The 19,041-nt window shown below is 45.2% G+C and overlaps 1 protein-coding gene across 2 annotated transcripts in view; it reads left to right on the top strand.

Moving 5' to 3' along the window:
- The window catches only part of LOC147710721 (uncharacterized), a 166,127-nt gene that overhangs the window by 132,569 nt on the left and 14,517 nt on the right, over positions 1-19,041 (top strand). For both annotated transcript variants that reach the window (XM_086921446.1, XM_086921447.1), the window contains exons 3-4: positions 4,983-5,170; positions 9,858-10,013. In XM_086921446.1, coding sequence (XP_086777572.1) covers positions 4,983-5,170; positions 9,858-10,013 — 344 coding nt within the window. The remainder of the gene's footprint in view (positions 1-4,982; positions 5,171-9,857; positions 10,014-19,041) is intronic.

Raw genomic sequence — 19,041 nt, 5'->3', positions numbered from 1 at the left:
TTTTGAAGAACACAATCTGAGATTAACATATTTTGATAATGTCCAAGTGCAATTATGCTTGCTGTGTTTTACACACACATCTCCAATAAGTATTAGTTTAGATTCCAAGTAGTTCAATTTCCTACGTATACTTTGCAGATCATTCAGCCCAATTTGAATTGAACACAAAATTCAAGAAAAAAACACTGCTAGGACCCAATATGGGTAGAACGTGATCAAACTATGTTTCCCTGGCAATGAGCCTGGCTTCAGAAAGGAAAGTAGTGTTTACCACATTTTTTTTTTTCTTTTTTTTTTTTTAATTTTTGAAAACCTTTATTGTGCATGAAGTAAATAACAAATACGGGCCTACAACCATCCGGCCGGCCACGAACTCTCAGTTAGCACTACAGCTTACATTATGGCGACACAGTAATGCAGCAGAACCGCGGACATTCAGCAGAAGGAAAACTAGAAAACGTCGCAGTACCGTGGCACAGGAGGAATGAAGGTTAAATTTTAAGTTTTTTTATGCAACTATCGAGTTCAGATCGTAGTGTTCCGTACTAATAAAATAAGAAATGAAGAACAAGGTCCATGCAGGTGGGACACTACATTGGCTACTGTATCAAAGCAATTCGTATATCGATAATCAAGTCCCCGCCAGGCAGGATGGTCTCACAATATCTACGCTACAAAGTAGCACTCACAACCCAATCATATCTCCACTGCCACCCATCACCCAGCACGCCCGAACATGGACAAGAGAAGGTAAAATCATAGAAGAAATAAAAACAGGTCCCATAGAAACTAACAAAAATGAAATATAACCCCCCACCCTACACACATGCAGAGGCTATGGCCTACCCCCCCCCCCCCCCTAGCAGCGTGCCTTTCGCCCTATAAACCCGAAATATAGTAAGAAAGAGAAGCCGGAAGAAAGGGGAAGAGACAGCAAGAAAATGTAGAAAGAAGGAAAAAGAAGACAAAAAGAAATGAAAAATTGTCACTCTTGAATATAGGGAGGAAGAAAAGAACAAGCTGATCTACCACTCCCAAAAGAAGGAGGCGGGGAGGAGCCACACAGTAACCGATCTCCCGGACTCCCAGCCACTTGCAACCCTATCGCGTTGTGGAATAAATGATCAGCGTCATGCGGAAGGGGAGGAACAATTCTGGTGGAACAGGCAAAGGAAGCCGGAGCAGTCCCAACCCGATCCCCGCCCGCCCATACATCCATCACATTAAGTAAAGCCTAGCCCTGGCCCGATTTGGGACGTCCCCCTGCGCCCGCCCACCCCGAGAAGCCTGAACCTGCAAGAAGAAGGGGAGAGCCCACCCCCACGAGAACAAAGGGACTAAATGGCCACACTCGGCAATGGAGAAAAGTCCGAGGACTGAGTAAAATTCGCCAGTCCCAACCAAAGTCAGTACTTAAATAAAGCAGCATGATGAAAGCCACAATACCACACAGCACGGTAGACAATGAAGTCCCCACAAGAGAAGCACAGTCAGGCAGGATAGGCAGACGTCGTAGCAGCAGCCCCTTGAACTCCGTGGCAGGGGTTGCTCTCCGTGTTGGGGAGAGAGACACTGTAGCGATACAGAAGCGGGAACATTGTAGCTCGTGCTCCTGAACACCGCGAAGCTGTTGAGTAGTTCCACACGTCCCCGGCAACAATGTTTCACTGATCGGGATCAGCGGAGGCTGTTTAGCAGAGCAGGGAGAGAGGATGGGCAGGAAGTATTCCGATCCAGACAGGCAGCCATCGACCTTCTCCTCCAGCTGTAGCAAGTACGTGCGCCACTCACACCGCAGTTCGGTTAGAGCCAGGAAAACGGAGGCGAGGGTAACTTGAGAGCGTTCCTCCATTACCTCCGTGGTATGAGCCTCTTCAGTCAAGTCAGCTCCCCAAGTAGATGCAAGCCGGAACTGTCGGGCAGAAGCCAGGGCGCCACCCGCCATTACCACAGAGGAGCCGCCTCTCATGATCCCACCATCGAGCATACAGCGATTTTAGGCAGAGCCGGCGCCTGGAGAAAATGATCCGCTCCCCCGAGGCAGGACAGGTCCGCATTCGCAGGGTGCAAACAATGGGGGGGGCTCTTTGCCGACCGACACAGGAAAGGCGAGGCAGTGAGGGGGTTATGGCTACTGAGGCGCCCTCGGCATGCGAGAAACAATGAGTTGGTATCCCACCGCTTTTCTCCGTGGGAAGGAGCAAGTCAGGTTTACCGACGGCAAGCAGTCACAGTCACCAGAGCGCCTATCATAAAAGGCAATTCTCCCGTCGGCCAGCCCAGGAGGTCTGCACCGCCCCAAGGTAATCGGCCCCTGTGGCCACGGCAGTCGCTGGCGGCGCTTTGTGAAGCAGGTCCCGGGTCCAGGGCCAGGGTCATCCCCTACGCAACTCTCGACGTTTCTCAGGCAGCCGGGCGGGTAGAGACACCGGAGGGACACCTCCGGAATCAGGAAACTTCCCCCATCAATCCGCCGGTGCACAAGTACAGGATAGGGAGCAGGATTGTTGTGCGGGAAGCAAGGGCTCGGGGAGCCGGGAGATCACACGTCCGTCTCCGCGGCCATCTTGGCTCCTCCCCCGTGTTTACCACATTTATGTGCACATCAGTACTGCACATTGTCTTTTCTGCGTACACCAGAGAAGTAACAGCAGAGCGAAAAAATGATCAATCTTGGCAGAAGTCTTGCTCCATCTTTGAAGAGACTAACAATGGTTTGTCAATTGGCCCTTTTATGTGCACTGATAATTTAAAATCTAGTAAAAATCTTTCTGAATCCACTGGTGAAGGTACCATGTCACTTATTACCGAACGAGTTAGCCCAGATAGAGGCTAAGACATTTTTTCATTTGGCTATAAGTAACTACACTGTTGTAGGGGATTGAGTCTCAAACCTGCGTCATCATCTTCATGAGATTTATATTGTGCTTAAAGGCCAGCTGCATCAAAGCTGTGCACAAGAATAGATTGAACTCTCCAAGACCATCAAGAAGGGCCACTGGATCCCCTGATGCCTCCCTGTACATGGTAGAGACCATGAAAACTGTATTTTGTCCCTTAGGCACACTGTATGGCACAAACAATAATGTGTGGGAGGCTCTCGATTACCCTATCTCTATACAAAGCGAATGGTTGAAAATTAGAGTAGGATTTCACTTCTTAAGCCCATGAACCAAGCCAAATGAACATTAGTATTGCTGTGAAAGCCAGTAGCATAAGCATGCAAGTACAACATCATCAGTAGCCTGAAGCAAGACGTCCATCGCCTGAAAAATGGTAGACCTCTTCAGAATGCTTAGGACAAAATTGACATTGACTAGTAAATTATATTCTTCTGACTGAGTTTGAAATTGAACTATAACCACTTTTTCTGTGATTTTTTTTTTTATACCTGGAAAAAGCAAGCTAGATGTGGGTCACAAATAATAAGAATTGAGGCGTCATCTTTTTCATATGAGTGGGTGGATATTACCTGAATTTTTAAATGAGAAGCAAATGTCCTTTCACAACTGATCTTGAGACCGCTGGAACTTTCCTGAAAAAGTCCTTAGGAACAACATATAGGCAGAAAAAGAGAAACTGTACTTTCACAAGGATAACTGTTTCTAGGTGTTTTCAGTAGTGGTTATTCATCTCGACTGTGTTCCTCTCCACTTTAAATTTTCGCCAAAGAAGTATTGATTTAATGGAAATCCTTTTAAGAAATGAACATTTAAGACCAGGTAGTCATTCTGAGGGTTAGGTAAGATAAATATTCAGAAACTAGGTATGTTGCCCTTGATAAGGGCCAACAGGTTACACAGGACATAATGAAGTTTCAATGTTTTCTTTTCATGATTCCTCATTTTTATTTCAATAACTGAAATTCTTATTTTATCATACAGTTATTCACACATACCACTCCAATTCTGAGCATGCCACAAGGAAAACAAACTTATTGCCTATGGGGAAGTATTTTTAAAGCTCGCTTTTGTCTAAGATTTTGCAAAGGAAATGTAGATTAAAGGTTGGCTGATGGTAAGTTAGGTTTTGAGTGTCTGCAATTAATTTAGTAGGAAATGGAATGATGATTATATGTTTCTGTAAGGTTGGAACTCTACCCACAGCCTATGATGTTGAGCAAGGTCTATAGATAATGAGGTCAGAAATTCTGTCATGAATAGTGCTGTGCCTGGTTTGACGGGGTGATTCAATGTTTTTATGTTTTTAACCCGGGATCTGAACTTCAGCCTCCTCTTAGTTTTCAAAAGTGTGAAAATGCTTCTCGATTGGTCTGGGACATTGAAAGATGTTATGGCCTCTCTTCCACTTTAAGAGTATTAACAACAGTCGAAGTTGGAAAGCATTTCAGAAGTTACGTTGGAAGAAAGAAAATGACTGAATGATTGTTGCATTATGTATTAAGGGTTATTGAATGGCCAAAACAATGTGTGGGGTGGAACTTTCCAGGTTGTGCCTAAGAGCATGCTTCCCTCTTTGAACGCTGTTTGCCCCAAAGTGCAGTGATTTTGTCCCTGGTGCTTCCATCGATTAGAAATACTATTTTGGATTTCAACTCAGATTCCAGTATCCTTGTAATTAAGAGTAAAAATCCACGCTTTCCGGTTACAGATGGTTTAAGCTATGTTAGCATCTAACCGTGATTTTCTTTGATGGACTGGCACAGTTGATTTGATGTCCAGTGATCTCAGTACGATCTTCCTGGTTATCCTGACCTCCAGGGTTGCCTCGCTGGGGAATGCAAACATTGTAGGGAGGCATGATTGCAATCAAATGACCCCCTGACCAGTACAGTGAGGCTACCGACAGACCAGTATGTCAATGCTGTTGTGACCATAATAGCTAATGTGGCATGCATTTTTCTGTCACACGTGTCATCTTTTCTCTTTCCAGCTTTTATTTATAGTTCTCACATCGTATATGCTATGGTGATCTTACAAATTCTGTTTCATGACGCTGTCTGTTTTCTCTACATACTGCAGATGTGGTCAATGAAGAAAGCCGCCAAGCATTGGTTCATCAAGTAGAGGCTCTGGTGGGAGAGAATGGCTTAAACTGCTTGATCAACAACGCCGGCATAAACATTATGGGCAGCCTAGAGCAGGTCACAATGGAGGCCATGCTACAAGTCTATGAAACTAACACAGTGGCACAACTCATGGTCACCAAGGTGAGAGGCAGTTGGCCTTCCAAGACACTGCCTGTGTCATTGGATGGAATATGTATACATTCAATGAGTCATGGACTCTACTTTTCTCTGGATGTTCTGCAGAAGATGAATGGTGTACTGTGAAACAAGTCTTCCTCAATAGTCCAGGGATGAGGGTACTTCCTCCATATGCTGGAGAGGTTGGTCATCCTTTGTTCCGGGGGATTTCTGGGGTACGATTTATATCTAAGACACATCGCAGGTAATCAAACTGTAATAGCAGACTGCAGTGTTCTGATGGAGGCAGGTAAAATGAGAACCTTGGACCGCCACCGGAGGTTTGGAACCCTGCAGGGAAAAATTAACACCAGTGGTAACTGCTCTGGAGCAACAGGTTCTCATCCCACAATATGACCTCAAAAGCCATATTAGTTTAATCTTTGATGGCATGTGCAAGAGAAATGAATTATCTCTTCAAAACCACATACACAAGCTAATTCCCCTGAAGGGCATCCTACACGCTGCAGCAAGTCTCATCCAAGGCCTGAAGAAATATGATCACATCACCCCACCCTGATGGAACTCCATTGGCTCCCTTTGCAAGCCCGTACCATTTTCAAAAACAGCGAAAACCTTTGCAAATCCATCAAACCTGTGACCAGACAGTATGCAGATCTTGCCAGCATGTGCATTAACCACCAGTTATCTTACCATTAATATACGCTGGATATTAATGGATAAACAAAGATCTGAGCAGCAGGTTTTTGAACCCCTAGGGTATTTCAAAACTCACTCTGTGTGTGACAGATTGAATAAGCCAAAATAGATTTAGTGTTATATTTGTTCTTGTTGCAAATTTCTTTGGAGTTGAGTTTAAGTTGAGTGCATGTAGGCCATGGCGTTGTGTCCGCTCCAAACTGTAACAAGAAAACAATTCCCTATAGGTATAATTCAAACAAACAACTATTCATTATGGGCCATAAGTATCATTCCAAATTGCGAATGCAAAAGCCGAAATTCATAGAATTTCGGCGTTTGCGATCGCATTTGGGCTCAGTGGTATGTATGAAAGGAAAACCGCCTTGCACAATAAGGAATCGCAAAATGTGCGATTCCCTATTTTGCGATTTGCATTTAAGGAATCCCAAACTGCAGTTCCTTGAATGCAATGTAAGCAACATAGAAAAAGTGCAATTTGACCTTAAGGAATCGCAAATTATCACCAACTTCAAGTTGGTGGTAATTTGCGATTTCTCTGAAAAATGCACTTTTTTGCATTTTTCAAAGTGCCATGTGGCGCACATACATGCCCTTAGGGCATGTATGAGTGCCACATGTGCACACATGCACATTTCAGGGGTGCAGCAGGGTGTCCTTTTGACACCCTAGCACCCTTGAAATTGCATTCTCAATTTGCGATTCTCTAATTGAGAATCGCAAATTGAGAATGTCTTCCCATTCATTCCTATGGGCCTTTAGGCCAATAGGAATGAATGGGGAGGTATTCCTTAGTTGGAATCGCAATTTGCAATTCGCAATTAAGGAATATGTAGGATTTGCAAAATTATTTGCAAATCCTACTTACATAGCGTTTTGCGATTCTCAAATAGCGATTCACAAAAAGCGCTATTTGAGAATCGCAAAAGAAGATTTTGATACATATGGCCCTTAATATTTTATTAAAGAAAATATATTACATGATCAAAAGACAGAAGAAAAAGACAAAATGAATAAATGGTAATATCCAAGGAAATGGCATTGGTCTAAACTCTAAAGGAAGCAAAAAGTACTGTAAGTAGATAATCCAGTATTAATGAAAAATGCCAAACCAGAGAGCATGAGAAAATCATGTCAATAAAGTGGTGCCGGCATCCAGAAATAAAAAGGGGAATGAGGCATGCATATGACATGAAATACTCAGGGAAGACTAGAATGTTCAAATGAGTCGGCCCGCATAAGGTGCTCAGAGAGTCACGAAAAAACATGCGTCTCGTGTCGGGTGCTCAAAAAGACTAGAGCGCACAGGGGCAGAGGATAGAAAGGGGAAGACCTGTAAAGCAGGAGACGCTAAATACAGCTAAAGATTCACACACTCTAAAACACTGGTGCTCTAACCGTCATTCCAGTGTAGAGTTCACATCAGTGTAGGCAGAAATAATTTGTGATGTTCGGCCCCCATATTTACGGCCACAAGGTTATCAAATATCGTATACCACATTGCTAGATCTACAATTAATGAACTGTTTTAAATGATAAGTAATATTGCTATGTTTAAATTTATTTTTGTCACACATTGAACAGTTTTGGCATTTCTAATGTCCTGTAATCTGCGGTAAACCCCAACTGGAAGTGAAAGTGTGATTTTTGACATTTTCCTTTGAAGTCCAAGTTAAGGCATGGACTAAACGTGGACTAAACGATCTCCCCGGTTACATACTCTTTTGTAAGAAAATAGAGGGGGGTCCGAGAATAGCTGATGAAAATGGAGCATTATCCAGTTTCTTTTGATGATCTTACTTAATAAGTTTATTGGTGGACTGACAGCAAGTCGATACAAACGCAATTCGACTGTTGGGGCCATTATCACTTCCAGTTGGGCTTTACCGCAGATCACAGGACTACAAATGCAAAAACTTGTCAGTGTGTGTCCATACGTTCTACACAAAGAAATTTAAGCATGGCAATATTTCCTATCATTTACAACAATTCACTAATTGTAGATCTAGTAATGTGGTATATGCTATTTGATGCCCTTTTGATTTAATGGTATTCTGTTAAAAACATACTGACGGAATATTCAATCTAATGTAATGTATTCAGATATTTGTTTCTTTCTTTCGATGAATAACTCTTTTAGATTATAAGCCCTTTCTTTAGCCTAATATTCATGGGGATAGATTACATTTTTATATGTTTGTAAATTGTCCTAGAGATTGATTAAACTATTCGGAATTGTTTGTATTTTGTCTATCATGTTTATTTTTCCTTTTTTATGATGTATTATACGTCTTTGTTCAAAAATAGATTTTGTATAAATGGTGAACCATAAATTCTGTTATTGAAGCCACCCTGTACAGGCTCTGTTAGTCTAATTTCTTTTTTTTCCACCTAGTTATAACATTGATTTTAACTGTACACTGGATTCATGGTTAGTGCACTAGTCTTTTTTTCGGTATGTGGACCTTTAGTCTTATTCAGCGTCTTCAGCTGCACTGGCTTCTTCTTTTTTAGGGTTCGCGCCTGCGTTGCAGTGCGCAGAACTGCTTGTGCAGCCAGAGCCCTTTTGTATGGTGTTTTTGAAAGCTGCTCACACGCTTGTGCGTGTGAGCAGCTTTCCGCTGCTGGCATTGCCTTTCGCATGCTTTTTTTAGCCAGCATGTCCCGCCTTTGCTCCGCCCATTCCCGACGCTGGCCAGCACGCCCAGCAGCGCACGTTCGCCTTGCTCCCTCCCCCTGCTCCTCTGTGGTGCGCGCGCACCACTACTTTCGATTCCCGGCCCTGCTCCTTTGTGGTGCGCGCGCACCACTGGTTTTCAATGGTGGCTTGATACTTGTTTTTAACCTGCACGCACAGTGCACGCTGGGAGTTGTAGTTTGGCTTCATTTCAAGTTTATTGACGGGAGAAACGCACCTGAATGATTGAAGAAATGAAAGCATGGGCTATCATCTAATCCTTCGACATTGAGACTCTCTACTACGGATTAGGGAGGGGGATGGAGTCTTCTAGCGCACACAAGAGAAGCTTGGCGTTCTCTGTATTTGTGCAGCCATCTGATTTGACAGTTCCGTGCAAAGTTTCCGGCAGCTGTCAGATAGCAGCAGCACTGCCTGGGTGGGGGAGGTTGAGCGGTAGAGGTCACACCGCACACATGCAGTTGTCATGTGTTTGCCACTTTTAGGCTGACAGCTTGTTTTGGGGTGGGGCGGAGAGCTCGGCGCTCACTCACCCATTCCTCTGCTCCGGTGCCTGGCCGCTCCGCCCTCCGGACCGCAGCTCGGCTCTCCAGCCCTGCTCCCCATTGCTGTCTCAGTACTTCTGTCTCTCTGGCTGCTCTCATGCTCCGCTCTCGGCGAGCATCCGCCTCTTTTCCCGAACTTCCTCTTCCTGTCCTCCCTTCCCCGTCCCTTAATCTCCTCTCCGGCGCCTCGCCCCTCTCTCTGGTGGTCACTTTCCTCTTGTCATGCTGCGTCCTCCCCTCTTTCTGGCCACAGACCCAGCATTCTCTCCTGCCCTGCTTTCCAATGGCATTGCGTTGGGTTTCCTGTCTGTTGCTCTTCCCCACCCCTCCTCTGCTCCGCGAGGGCTGCCAGCCTAGGACACGTTCAGTAAATATGAACAGCCTTTGCATACCACTGTACTGGTGCATTTGAAAGGCTGGTAGGGCAGAGCCAGTGACATGTCAGGTCAGGTGACCATATGACTGGGCCTCAGAAAAGCGGGTAGTGCAGAGGCAGAGTCAGTCACAGTTACTTTAGTCCCCCATTTGGCTTTCTAGAATCCTTGCGCACTCTTTTCTTTTCTAGTGCCCAACACAAGACACATGTTTGCACTTGATGGGTAGCGCTGTAATGCATTTGGGTGGGTATACCGTTAGCTGTTTTCTTGTTACAAGTTATACCCAGGTCCTCAATAGGTTTATGGGTGACTCCTTTTTTTTTTATATTGTACGTCCACGCAAAAAACATTTTGTTTCCTTTTTTTCACAGGCATTTCTCCCGCTTCTGAGGAAGGCAGCTAAGCAACACGATGGTATGGGATGGCACCGGGCAGCGATCATTAACATGTCTTCCATCTCTGGCTCCATGCATCTGGTGCACGAGGGAGAAATATTCCTCAAGGTTTACCCCTATAGAGTCGCAAAGGTAAATATATTTTCCTGGCATATGCATAGGCATCATGATGCTCCAAAGCTGCAATCAAGTGTCTTATTATGGTATGATTTACAGGGTCAGACTGTCATGTAATTTCCACTCTCTGGTAGGAACTGCGTGTTTTTGGACAGCATAACCGTTGGGATGGTGCCAGACTGAATCTACGTATCCCCTTGGGATATGTTGTTCTATAGCAAGCTAGCTCACAGTGCCACCATATGCCCCCCTAGACCTAGTGGAGTAGCGAATGGTTTTGGCAATCACTGATCATGACAACCCTGATCCCCCCCCCAGGAATTGTGGTAACAGATCTAGAACCCTCAGTCACTCGTGCTCACTTGCTCTCAGAGAAATGTACAAGGAATACGCAGTGGGACGTGTTCTATTTATTGAACCAATGTGATTCTTGTATAAAATATATGTGCTGCAATGATCAATAGATAGAAGCAAATGAAAGTTTATAGAAGTACTACGACTGTGAACAAAATAAAAAGTTCCATCTTCGTGTAAGACAATGTATTTATGCAGGCATATAACACAATATAGAAATCTGGCGTACTTCTACCATGTGTCCCCTAACCTAAGTATCTAGTGTGTGTGTTTGTTCTGCCAAACACCCCCGTACTGGATGATCCAATCCCTGTTACCTGGAAGGAAATAATGCAAGTCCCCATCGTGGTCATGAGCTGGGCACCCTTAGCAGAGATATCAGCAAGCTGCTGGGCTGATGCTTCAGCATGTAGAGACCTCACCAATGATCATAAAGCACTCCTCTACCTAAACCAGAAATGCTTGTTTATAATAAAAAAGCATCCTTGCTAGTTCCTAGGCATGCCAGCATTGTTATGGTCTATATAAAGCCGGGTCGGCTTGTGGATGAAAAATAGAATGGCATTTGCACAAGGTGTGTCGAGGCCTTGTACATGGTGTTCAAGGAGTCATTATAATGGCCTCACAAAGTGGAATCTGTTGGTGAAGCAGTTTCAGAGATGCAAATCCAACATTGCCACGCACAAAAATGTGTGTAAAAGACTGAGTGAAAGGGAAGGCAACCTAAGAAACATGTACATTGTGAAAGATGGCAGCTTTCTTCATGGCTCAACAAAGACACATGACAGGACTGGCCTTTAGGACAATCTGGCAGTGCCCAAAGAGCTGGTTAAATTGGTTGGTGTGTGTTGATATTCCGTCTGTTTGTAGATATAACTGCGGGATGGATGCTGGCTTCCGTGGTTCCCCAGAGGATATTACAGGTCATGCTAGAAATCCCTGGCACAGTTCATTTGGGCAAAGGACAAGTTGCAAAACCAATTGATCTTCAAAATGAACTATTGTTTATGGCTGAACCTCTCCATGATCTGAAAGAGAGATTTCCACTCAAAGCATGCAGCAGCCTTTCATGGGCGATTTTGGTGTTGGATTGTTGTTTCAATTTCCACAAAGATGAGCAAAGGTTCTTAAATGGTTCCTGGGCGACTACCTTGGTATGAACCAGACTTGTGAATTGTGAATGAAGGATAGGATGATTTCCCCCAATCTATTGGCAAGAACCTTAGCCACGGTTTTCATATCCACATTTATTAAGGACAATGGCCTGTTAATATAACACTTGAACCACTTCTTGCCAGCTTTTGGAATTAAGAACATTACATCATCATTGAACATAGAACCAGTGACCTTAACCTCCTAAGCCTCCTTGAAGGCTGCATACAGCATTACAGTGAAGTGGGGTTTACAAGCAATGTGACCAGATGTCCCTGATTTCACCGGACAGATGTGTATTTCAGAGTTATGTCCCAGTTGATAAAAGAAGGTGGAGGGAGTATTACCATGAATACATATTTTCTCACTTCCACATGCGCCTCTCTAGGTCAAACAAACAGCATTTGCAAAGTGAAGAGCAAGGTCTTGAGTCTCTTTCTGAAGTCTGTCAGTGATAGGGCGGCTTTACGGAGCTAGAGAGGAAGGTGGTTCTAGGTCTTGGCAGCAATGTAGGAAAAGGAGCGGCCACAGCTGCGACGGATGCGTGGGATGTGTGTGAGCGTTAGTGAAGAGGAATGCAGGTGTCTAAGGGTTGTTGGAAGTTCAGTCGATGGTTGAGGTAGGCAGGTCCTAGGTCATGGAGGGCTTTTAGGCCTGTGTGAGGATCTTGAACTAGCATTTTTCCTGAATAGGGAGCCAGTGGGGTCTCTCAGGTGGGGGTGATGTGGGTTTGTTTGGCGAGGTCCAGGATAAGTCTGGCTGCAGTGTTCTGTATGGTCTGGAGCAGTGGTTCCCAAACTTTTGACTCCTGAGGACCCCCACTGAGTCACTACTGAAAGCTGGGGACCCCCAAGCAATTTGTACAATTTAAATTTCAAAAAATTAAAACAGTAATTCGCAAAAAATACACAAACAAGTACACACCAAATAAATGTTTCCATTACTAAAGCTTTTATTATTATATATTGAAAAATATGCAAAAATCAAAACTTTTTAATGGGAAGGATGGTGCTGCATCTTGGCCTCATTAACAAGCAAATTGTCTTTTAAAGACCTGTGAAGTACTTGGGTGCGGCTGTGTGTAAGCCCGGGAAGCTGTCTCTGCCCGGGCTGCCACACACAACAGGGGGGGGGGAGGGGGGGACTGAAGCACTTTGAGCCCAATGGGCGTTGCGCGCCTGGTGTGCACTGCAGAAGGAATGGCCTGAGGCTGGAGCAGAGCGCCATGAACTCACACTGATGCAGTTTAAAGTGGGTAAGTGCTTGTGATAACCTATGCATGCTTGAAGTGTCACTCATAGTATTTGAATGTCACTCAAAATTACACTGAAATTCGGCCGCGATTGTGCATCATTATCTTCTTCTGTTCACCCTTTGTCCCTTTATGCCCTCGTTTCCCTTCTCCCCAGACACTACTCGCCCACCTTTCCGTCTATTGACAAAGTCGACCTTCTTTCATAATACTTACTTACCTCTCACTTTTTCCCCCCCTCTTTCTTGCAGTCTTTAATGCCTTCCAGGTCTCGCGTTTGCAAAGATTTTGGTTGTAGTAATACTTTTTTGGACAGTTGCGCCATTCACAAGTCAGTGTGCCAGCCCACTTTAGCTAATCTCACGCTGTAATTTGCGCATAGTACTTATTTCCAGGGACTCTAATACATGTGTATTTCTTGACACAAAAGCCTCCAACCAAAGATTTTTTAATATTGACTTGTCCCCCGGTAGCCCCCTAACAAAGTTTTGCAGAGAACAAAATAAGCAGTGACAAACAAAACTCGCAGACAGTGCCGGGCCTACCGACTATGACAATGCTTGGTGCTTCTAGCTTCCTCTTGATGAAGGCTGGGGGCCCACTTTAAATGTTTTATAGTGCCTTTTCTTCGAAGTCAGTGTCTATTAAGTGGTCCTTATAAGGGAGCATATACCACAACCATTCAGGCATACACAAATAGGTGTTTTACACAGGGGCAGCTCGTAGTTCCCTGTAGACCCTAGCGACTGGTTCCTCCAGGTTCAACCAGTAAACCTTCATACAGTTGAAGCATAAAAAATCTTGCTGCCTTTTGCAAGTGCTCCTCTTAGACTTAAACAGCTATTATTCCCTTTAGTTATTACAGTCACTTAGCCTATCTCCCTTGCATAAATATAAAAACATGCCGTCCCATGATGCTATTTGTAGTGACTACATCTCTGCTCATCTTCATTCTGGCGCTTGTATTTAAAATAAACAGATTCCCATCAGGCCGATTAGGAGGCTGGAATACCTCGGTATTGAGAGCTGGGTGATTGAATGATAACGTGACCTGCTAGGCCACGCTGCAGCTGCCATTACTAAACCTGAAGACATCAGTACGTTATCAAAAGTGCATTAATCTCGTCTAACGTAGCGTAACTTGATAATGTGCTGCAGGACTAACCCTGCCTTATAAGGTCCCAAAGGCGAGCGTGCGCTTTTACTGTAAATACGTACACACAAGTGAAACCCTTACATGAAGTTCCAAACGGAGAAACGCCCTCCTGCCCGTTCGAGGTGCTCCAGCCTCTAATGCTCTTCAGTCTCGGCAGACGAGGCACAGCTGTGCCTCACTTTCAGCGCAAATGGGGACATATGCAAAATGCCCTGGGCCTGGCCACAAACCGAGGAGGAAACGCATGCTCAGCTTTGGGTGACGGGCAGAAACGAGTAGTAAAATAAGGGCAATAACGCATTGTATTGTATCTTAACGCCCTGGCGCCAGCAACATTCACACCTCTTAAGTGCTATGAGGGCGATGGGCGTTTAGTTTTTTACAAGGACAGTAGGCAATCAAGTCCTGCGGACCCCCTGAGAATGTGTCACGGACCCCTGGGGGTCCGCGGATCACAGTTTGGGAAACGCTGGTCTGGAGTGTTCTGAGGAGCTGGGTGGAGATGCCGGCAAAGAGGGTGCTGCTGGATTCGAGGCAGCTAATGAGAATGGCCTGAGTGACGGTCTTTCTGGTGTTGGTTGGGATCCATCTGAAGATTCTGTTGAGCATGCAAAATGTGTGAAAGCAGGAGGAGGTGACTGCATTAACTTGTCGTATCATGGTCAGCTAGCTGTCAAAAATGATGCAGAGGTTGTGTGAGTGGTCAGTCGGTGTGGGCTAGAGTTCTGCAGGTCACCAGCTGTGGTCCCATGCAGAGGTGTTCCTCCCAGAGATCAGTATTTCAGTTTCGTCAGAGTTGAGTTGGAGTCATATTTCTCTCATCCATTTGGCTGCATTGGTAATGGCTTTGCAAAAGTTGGTTCTGGAGTTGGAGGGATCCTCAGAGAGTGAGAGAATCAGTTGAGTGTGGTCTGCATAGGAGATTATGTTGAATCCCTGGGATTTGATGACGTCTGCGAGGGGGGGGGTCATGTAGATGTTGAACAGGGTGGTGCTGAGGGATGATCTAACTATAACGTTCCTGTAACCTGTAGGTTTTTTTCAGTACATTTCTAATGGTTTATTTACTACTATTTTAAAACTGTAACATCTCTGTAACCTTTGTTTTTTTGTGTGAATTTCTAAGGTTTTTACAAATTATATTTCCTAACTGTAACCTTTGAGAGTGAGTGTGTGAGTGGCTGTATGGGTTGGTGATTGGGTGTGCGAGTGGCTGTATGGGTCGGTAAAAGGGTATGTGAGTGGTATGGGTCTGTGAGTGGCTGAATGGGTCTGAGTGGGTGTGTTAGTAGCTGTATGAGTCATTGAGTGGGGTTGTTAGTGGCTGTATGAGTCTGTGAGTGCATAAGTAGCTGTGTTGGTGTGTAACCGGTTTTGTGGGTGGCTGTATGGATCTGTGAATGCGTGTGTGAGTGCCAATGTGGGTACGTCAGTGGGTGTGTGAGTGGGTCTGTCAGTGCCTGTGTGGGTCTGTGTGTGGATGTGGGAGTACCTGTGTGTATTTATGAGTGGGTGTGTGCGTGGTGCTATGGATTTTGGGCATTTACATACTCAGAGTATTTAAAAAGAAGAACCATGACTCTTTTCTCCTGATGAGAGCAAAGAAACCACTCATCGCAGTCACTACAGATCAGATTGTGCTCCAAAAGATCAACAATGTATTCACCTCCATTAAGGATTTCATATAGTTTTTCAGCGTGGCATATGAGAGGAAACACTTGCTTTGCCTTTGCGAAGTCCAAGAAGTTATTATTGTTTGTGCTTTACTGAAGAGGAGCTTCAACTGGGGCACCTGCTATGTCTATATTTGTAAGTGCTTCCCATTGAGGTTTCATTACTGTGAAATGAGCATCAGGGCCAGAATAGAACCTAATTTTTTCCAAGAACAGTCCACAGTTTTGCTATAAATGCCTACCCAACTGGAGTAAGGGAGGCCATGCGGCCCCCACTCCCCATGCTGATTTCAGCTCTGGGGCCCCCATTCCTCGGGCCACGCCTCTCCATGCTGAGTTCCCTGGAGCCCACCCAGGGCACCCAGTGTGCAATGCTGGGAACCGAAAGGGCTGGCATTGATCCCATGCACAGGGAGGTGCAAAATTGCAACTGCTTGCATGCAGGAGCAATCCTTATATTTGTTTTCCCGCCAGCACTTATGTTTGTCTTGTGGAATGCGCCAGTAATCCTGATACCAGTTGCAGAATCCTCTGACAACTTTCTGCCATGACTCCTGAGGCACTGGTGTCTTATCTCCATCCTAATCCAAAGCAAGCATATGGAACCTTTGCCACTGCGAAACGGACAGAGCATCTCCTATTTTATTGTTAATCCCCAGGACATGCTGACTCTGAAGAGAATTTTGTGCTTCAGGCAGCCCAATACGAATCTTAAAAAAGCCTGAGTATCTGCATGTCTCTGGCTGACTGCCTTTTTACCACGAGTACCACTGCCATGCTGTCCAAATTTTAAAAAACGATTTTATTAACAAATTGATACCTCCACAGAGCCACCACAGAAAGTGATACTCCTCTCTCCATTCTCCCTGGGGTCATTGCTCCACACACCAAAGCCTCTTCCAATAGAGCCCAAAAGCAGCACCACCGGCTGCATCCGAGAATACTTGCATATTCCAATCTGTCCTGTCCCCCAAAGTCAAACTGTTCCAAACATGCTTGCTACATCCTCAAATATTCCTTCACCCCTGCTGACAATCTCAACCTGTTGTACGGCATGTTCGTACAACGCAGACGATATTCAAATGCCCCATCAGTGCCTACACCACTCTCACCTGTACCTTTTTCTTGTCCAGCATGGTGCCAATAAGAGCGATAATTGTCATTCTCTTGTCCTTTTATAACCTTGCTTCCATCCTCACTGTGTCAATCTTTTTCCTCAATAACATCATCACTGAGTCAGGGCCCTCTGTTATTTCATCTGCCAGGGGCACCCCCACATCCTCCATCAGAATCTGCTGACCGTTTATCAAGCCTAAGGGCCCCACAAAAAAGAAGTCCTCCAAGTAAAGCGTTACTGTCCAGTGTCCTGTCACAAACATGAATAAACACTGCAGAAAGGTGCTGAATTGCTTGAACAAGGCACACTAGATAGCGTAGCCCATGGGCGGTGCTTTAGCCTCATATCACTTCCCTTTGAAGTGTATGCCTAGGTGCTCAATACCAAGGGTGTGTGTGCTGGTAGCAAGTGGAAAGCCTACTTACTGTCGCTCTCCACCATCTGCGCTCCATTCCCTACTGATTGAATTCACCAGTTCAATTCCCACATTAACCAATATTTAGGACACAGATGACCATTCGTTCACTATGTAATTTTTCAATGATTTTCCCTCTGGCTACCATAACTGTTGTATCTGCCAGAAGTGGCCCTTCTCTTTTTTGGGACTACTCTTATCAGGAACACTATCAAAGTGTCTAATGGCCACCCCTCATAAAGGCCTGTCATCCTACCCTCCCATATCTCTTTCTGAAGCTTAACCCTCACCACCTGTGGCTGTTCTTTCACAGATTGTACTTTTTCCACCCACTGTCTCTCTCGTGGTCACTTATTTCCCAGTGGAAATCCCTAGTCAAATCCCTCCCTCAACAAATCTGCATCCTCTGGTTTGTCATACTTCTCTATCTAGTATGTTAACCTCTGCAGTTTAACCGGCATAAGAGCAGTTTCCTGTGGGTCCCAGAGCCGCCCCCCTCCCCTTGCGGGCGGTTGCTGCCTTTGCCCACTGGGATCCCTCCCAAATGTGGGTGTCATGACAACATTTTCAATACTTCCTTGTACAAGAAACCCTTTAAATTCCCAACATGCCCCTGACTGACCTACTCTACTTCTACCCACTGATCCAACCCCCCTTTTGGTGTGACACCCTTGAATGTACTGAAACACACACACCCGCCCGCTAGCTGTAAACACTGTGGGAGCTGGCATCACCTGACCCATGTTATGGAGCACAAATCATTATAAAGATCCCCCCATTTGCCTTCTGCATCTGCCGCCAGGCGAGCCCTGAACTCATCCTCTTGCCTCACCCATGCATACCCCTCAAATGTGACATGTGACTTTTGTATCACGCCAATATTCTTAAACATGCCACACACCTTTGTGGGATTTTCTAACAGAACTCGAATATATTAATAACACTGATGTCTAATTCTCAGTTGTGACTGGTACCTTCGGCCTTCTGGCTTAACTCGTACTCAACTTAAAAACCTTTATGTACCTCCCATTGCATATTTTTTCGTTTGTAGATATCATGCGGTTCACAGAGGGAGTGCTGCGGGGCAGTGAGGCAGGGCGGGAAGGGCAGGGTGGGAGGTAGTGGAGTCGGACATACGACATCCAGGAGTAAAGTAAGTAAATAAATAAATAAAACTATTTACCTTGCGCTCGCTGCATCGCCAAGTCAATTCTTTGATCTTGTTATTGTCCACCTCTTTTCCACTCTGCCTTTCCTTTACTTTCTCTATTACCTATACTACCTTCACCATTCTTTGTGTCCCCGTAACTGATGCCTTTAGTCCCCCCGCTCTTCCCCTGCACCCCCACTGTCTTAGTCTGCTCGTCTGGCCCAACTCCTTTGTCTGTCACACTCAGAGGTCTGGAGCAGCTCCTGACCTCCTGGTCAACGTGCCTGCTCCCTCGCTGCTACTGTATAGCTAGCTGGCTACTTGACTCGGACTAAAAGTCTTTATTTTAGGGTGCAACATTTCTGTTTTCCCCATTTGTAGTGTGATTTTGCTCTGTCAGCTCTGTTCTGCACAGTTTCCATTGGTTTGTTTTTGTCGGCACTCTGCCATTTCTTCCTGTGCCTTTCCCTCCCGCTTCCCACCTCCTGAAATACCCTCCCACCTCCCAGGTCTCAGGTAGAGCTCACAGCGCGGCTCCAGTGAGCAGCTCCTGGCCTCTTGGTCAGATTGCCTGCTCGCCTGCTGACATGGTATTGCTGGCTGGTTATTTGACTCGGACTAAAAGTCTTTATTTTAAGATTTTTTTCTGTAACTGTCAGTTCTGCTCTGCAATGTTCTCATTGTTTTTGTTTGGCGCTGCTCCCGCTGGTATTTCCCGCTGCTTTTCCTCCTGCCTCCCAGGACTATATAAGGAGGACGCAGCGTGGACGTGCC

The sequence above is a fragment of the Lissotriton vulgaris genome, chromosome 5 (assembly GCF_964263255.1).
Source record: "Lissotriton vulgaris chromosome 5, aLisVul1.2, whole genome shotgun sequence".
NCBI lineage: Eukaryota > Metazoa > Chordata > Amphibia > Caudata > Salamandridae > Lissotriton > Lissotriton vulgaris.
Note: the sequence above shows the minus strand (reverse complement) of the source record. Positions and strands in the feature narration are given on the sequence as shown.